Source organism: Galeopterus variegatus, unplaced genomic scaffold (assembly GCF_000696425.1).
Source record: "Galeopterus variegatus unplaced genomic scaffold, G_variegatus-3.0.2 Scaffold3716, whole genome shotgun sequence".
NCBI classification, from domain to species: domain Eukaryota; kingdom Metazoa; phylum Chordata; class Mammalia; order Dermoptera; family Cynocephalidae; genus Galeopterus; species Galeopterus variegatus.
This window is the reverse complement of record NW_007729827.1, coordinates 157271-162371: the sequence shown is the minus strand read 5'-3', so window position 1 is coordinate 162371 and position 5101 is coordinate 157271. Positions and strand designations below refer to the sequence as shown.

Here is a 5101-nt window from a genome sequence, read left to right as displayed (position 1 = left end):
AAAAAAAAAAAAAAAAAAAAAAAAGAACCAACTCAACTAAAGAATAAAGGGATGCAAATCGAGGCAAATTTTTAAAATATAGTAATGCTGGTAAAGGTTCAGCAAAATAGGATCTTTCATCAAATAACTGTAGGAGTTTATGTGATATTTCTAAAAAAGAACTTAAGTTTTTCAAAAGCCTAAAACATGTTTATATCTTTTGACTGTTTTCCTATTTTGCAGAGTAATATCTAGAGAAGATAATACATATACTTAATAAATTATGTATAAGAATACTTATTAGAGGGCCAAGCCTGTGGCGCACTTGGGAGAGTGCGGCACTGGGAGCACAGCAGCGCTCCCGCCGCAGGTTCGGATCCTATATAGGGATGACCGGTGCGCTCACAGCACTCACTGGCTGAGCACGGTGCAGCCGGTCTCAAAAGGACAAAAAAAAAAAAAAATACAGTTCTATATATTGGGAACATTCCCTACCCTAATGGAACCTATTTATCATGATTCAAATTTTTTTACATATATTTATATATACATGTATCTTAGATAAACCTATGTGCATATATTTGTACATGTGTTTGTACATGTACACATATACATTAATGTTTATATGGATTAATAAGTATGTATGTACATTAAATATAAGATAAAAAAGTATAAGTAAATATACCCAAATGTCAATAATGACTGCCTCCGGCTGATGTGAAGGGGACTCTGAGTGGTACACAAGAATAAATAACAAATTAAGCATTAATAGCCCTCCACAATGTAGTTTCACTTTATACATTCATACCTACACTCCCCTGCAACTAGCAGTTTCCTTATTCGTCTCTTCCAATTCTGAGATTAAATGGTTTTCCTGTCCAGAATTTTATCTTCCTATTTATAATGATGGTTCAAATCTGAGTTCTTGTTGCTGTGTTTTAAGTACCACTCATTCTGGCACAGTTTAATGTGGATAACTTCATTAATTATTATAACCTCATATGTTTTATACCCCAGTATTAAGACATTCTTATACTTTTTTATCTGAGAGCACCAAGAACACTACAAATTATAATAGTAGACTTGAGTGAGTGACTGAGTGAATAAATGTTGGGAAGAGACACTGCGACTGGGTGGGAGGCAGAGAGGCATGCTGCGTAGGAAGCCTGGAAGCCTTTCAGGCAAGTGAGGAACATTTTNAAAAAAAAAAAAAAAAAACCAACTCAACTAAAGAATAAAGGGATGCAAATCGAGGCAAAACTTTAAAATATAGTAATGCTGGTAAAGGTTCAGCAAAATAGGATCTTTCATCAAATAACTGTAGGAGTTTATGTGATATTTCTAAAAAAGAACTTAAGTTTTTCAAAAGCCTAAAACATGTTTATATCTTTTGACTGTTTTCCTATTTTGCAGAGTAATATCTAGAGAAGATAATACATATACTTAATAAATTATGTATAAGAATACTTATTAGAGGGCCAAGCCTGTGGCGCACTTGGGAGAGTGCGGCACTGGGAGCACAGCAGCGCTCCCGCCGCAGGTTCGGATCCTATATAGGGATGACCGGTGCGCTCACAGCACTCACTGGCTGAGCACGGTGCAGCCGGTCTCAAAAGGACAAAAAAAAAAAAAAAAAAAAATAAAAAAAAAAAAAAAAAAAAAAAAAAAATAAAAAAAAAAAAAAAAAAAAAAGAATACTTATTAGATGTTTATTTTATAACAGCAAAATATTGGGAAATACTTAATATTCCCCAATAAAAGAGAATTTAAATAAAACACAGTACATACCTAGAATGGAACACTATATAGTCATTAAAATTCATGCTATCAAAAAATGCTCAGAAAAATGCTCCTTATGTTAAAAGAAAAAAATTACACAAATAACAGACATACGTTCATTCAACAAATATTTACTAAGTGCTTACTATATGCAAGTACAGTTCTATATATTGGGAACATTCCCTACCCTAATGGAACCTATTTATCATGATTCAAATTTTTTTACATATATTTATATATACATGTATCTTAGATAAACCTATGTGCATATATTTGTACATGTGTTTGTACATGTACACATATACATTAATGTTTATATGGATTAATAAGTATGTATGTACATTAAGTATAAGATAAAAAAGTATAAGTAAATATACCCAAATGTCAATAATGACTGCCTCTGGCTGATGTGAAGGGGACTCTGAGTGGTACACAAGAATAAATAACAAATTAAGCATTAATAGCCCTACACAATGTAGTTTCACTTTATACATTCATACCTACACTCCCCTGCAACTAGCAGTTTCCTTATTCGTCTCTTCCAATTCTGAGATTAAATGGTTTTCCTGTCCAGAATTTTATCTTCCTATTTATAATGATGGTTCAAATCTGAGTTCTTGTTGCTGTGTTTTAAGTACCACTCATTCTGGCACAGTTTAATGTGGATAACTTCATTAATTATTATAACCTCATATGTTTTATACCCCAGTATTAAGACATTCTTATACTTTTTTATCTGAGAGCACCAAGAACACTACAAATTATAATAGTAGACTTGAGTGAGTGACTGAGTGAATAAATGTTGGGAAGAGACACTGCGACTGGGTGGGAGGCAGAGAGGCATGCTGCGTAGGAAGCCTGGAAGCCTTTCAGGCAAGTGAGGAACATTTTTTATATAATCTGATACATTCATCCTCATTGCCACTTCCACTACCCCCACTGCCCATGGAGAATTCAGGGGCATTTCATAAATGAGAAAAAATGATCCTACTCACCTGGAGTCACACTATGAGGAAAACAGTGTACATGCCTTCCTCCTTTGTGCTCTTCTTTTGCGGAAGGGTGGATTGTTGAGATGGCTGAGCTGAGGGAGAAGAAAGAAGGAATGAAAAACTGGGCATGACTGAATGCTGTGTAATATCCTATTGTATAAATATAAATGCATTTATCAGTTCTCTGGGTAATATACAATTGGGTTATTATCAGATTTTTTTTCCTATTGAAACGGTGCTAATGAACATTCTTGGACATATCTTCTGATGTACATAGGCAAAAATTTCTCTGGAGTATTTGGTTAAGAGTGGAATTGCTGGCAATATTCATCTTTATAAGATATCTGGAGTATTTGGTTAAGAGTGGAATTGCTGGCAATATTCATCTTTATAAGATAATGTCAAACTGTTCTGCAATCTGTTTGTAACAGTTTATACTCCTCTTGCAATACATGAAATATCTTGTTGATCCACATCCTCTCCAATATTGTCACACTTTTAAATTCTTGCCAATAGGATGGGGTATAAAATGAAAAAACAAACAAAAATCAAAAATCTGGGCATGACTTTAAATTCCCAAACTCACTAAAATCCCCACATACTAACCGAGTATGATCCCCAAATCTCCTAGAAAGAAGTCAAAAAGATCCCAAGAATATTCCTCTTCCTTTTTAACAATCAGAAAGGAGAGCTAAGAGCACCGGTACTTTGGAACTTATTTCTGACCCTCTAGAAACTTCAAAGGATACAACTCTAGTTTGGACATTAAAACCACAAAGTTTGATTTCACTTTTTAGTCCCTCCAGGGATGCAGATCCTCTCTATGAATTCAACTCTCTGAACCTCAAGGCTTTATCTTATTAATTACACTTATTATTACATAGTTTATTTGTATAGTTTATTATTAACAACAATAATAAAAATAATAGGAATAAGAGCACTTAAATAATTCCCTTCTATTCTTAAAGTATTTTTCTTATTTTGTTCAATCAACTTAAGGAGAAAATAGTTCTATTGCCCTTCCCTATTTGTTACGCACAAACATTGGTTTTACTTTCAGAGAGATACCTGGAGCCTGGGCGAAGGATACCAGATGTAGGGCTCCCAAGACCTGATCATAGTCTCAACTGTGCCATCAACCACTTGTAGAACTTTTAAAAGGACCAAACTTCTAGTCCTCCCAAGGCCTCGATTTCCTTACCTGTAAAATGGGGGCATGAGCCTTTGCCACCCCTGCCCTTCCTTGCTGATCACAAAGTGGGTCCCTGTGAAAAATGACAAGCAATTGGTTAAGAACCAGCCCTCTTTTTCTAGAAAGAAAAACGAGTCATGCATGCCTCAAGAGCAGGACAGGTTTGGGCTGCCCCAATGCACCCCGGGCTGCCCGAGTGTGAGCACCGGATTCAGACGTACGCATGGTTCACAGGGAGCGGGATCTCCCGGTCTCAGGGCCACAGATCGGCGCGGCCTCTGCTCCAGCACCCAAGACGCGCTCAGCCTCGGTTGCGCATCCAGATCCCTGGCCCGAGCTCCACCCCAACACCTCACAAGGCCGAGCACCCCGACTCCAGGGCCCAAGCTGCCTCTGCCTTCCTCTCTTCTTCCCTTTATTCGGTCTTAACGTGGTAGGGCAGCTACGAAGGACCCACCTACAAGGGTGTTTTCGGGACCTGTAAGCCAGAGTCGCTTCTCGGCTCCTGACCCTCGGCTTTTCTGCCACTCTGCCTTCAGCCACAGCTCCTCCTGCCCTAGTCCGCTTTTGGCTCTGCCTTCTCGAGAGTCCGCGTCACTTACGGAGCCTCTGAAGAGGACCGGCCAAAACGCTTGAGCCACACAAACAATGGCCTCAGCCCGTCTAGACCGAAACGGAAGTCCCGGGCCTTGGAGTAGACACTCTCAGCGTTTCCATGGAAACGGAAAGGGGCAGGGCGGGAGAGGAGCGCGCAGAAGTACGCGGCTCCTGATTGGCCAGAAAGAGCGAGTCGGAGCCCGACGCTTAGCCGCGGGCATTTCCGCGCGGGAGGGCGCTGCACACAGTAGCTGGGAGGAGGACGTGGCGAAGCAACCCCGACACCAATAAAGTAGGATCACTCTAGGTGCTTTTAGGGCCCCGGATTCAGGGATATGGAGCGGTCGGCTTCGGAAAATTGTGGGACCCTCACAGCCTGCGACTGCGGAACCCCCCAACGGAAACCCGGGGAAACCCTTGGCTGTCAGGTCACCTTCGGCGGCAGCGAGGGGTGGGTGGTTGCGCCTCTGTCTGGCGCCCTCGGCGGAGTGGGAGCCCTAAACTTGAGGTTGGAGTCGCGCAGCCGCGGCGAGAGCTTGTCCAATTCCATTTTATTGTTGCG

At 40.0% G+C, this 5101-nt stretch overlaps 1 protein-coding gene across 1 annotated transcript in view; it reads right to left on the bottom strand.

The window, feature by feature from the left end:
* The window catches only part of ZNF214 (zinc finger protein 214), a 23523-nt gene extending 18978 nt beyond the window's left edge, over window positions 1-4545 (bottom strand). Inside the window, exons 1-3 of the mRNA XM_008585792.1 lie at window positions 4400-4545; window positions 3952-4015; window positions 2754-2842 (exon numbers count right to left, since the gene is read on the bottom strand). Of these exons, the coding sequence (XP_008584014.1) occupies window positions 2754-2842; window positions 3952-3968 (106 nt within the window). The 5' untranslated portion in view covers window positions 3969-4015; window positions 4400-4545. The remainder of the gene's footprint in view (window positions 1-2753; window positions 2843-3951; window positions 4016-4399) is intronic.
* Window positions 4546-5101: the final 556 nt, after the last annotated feature.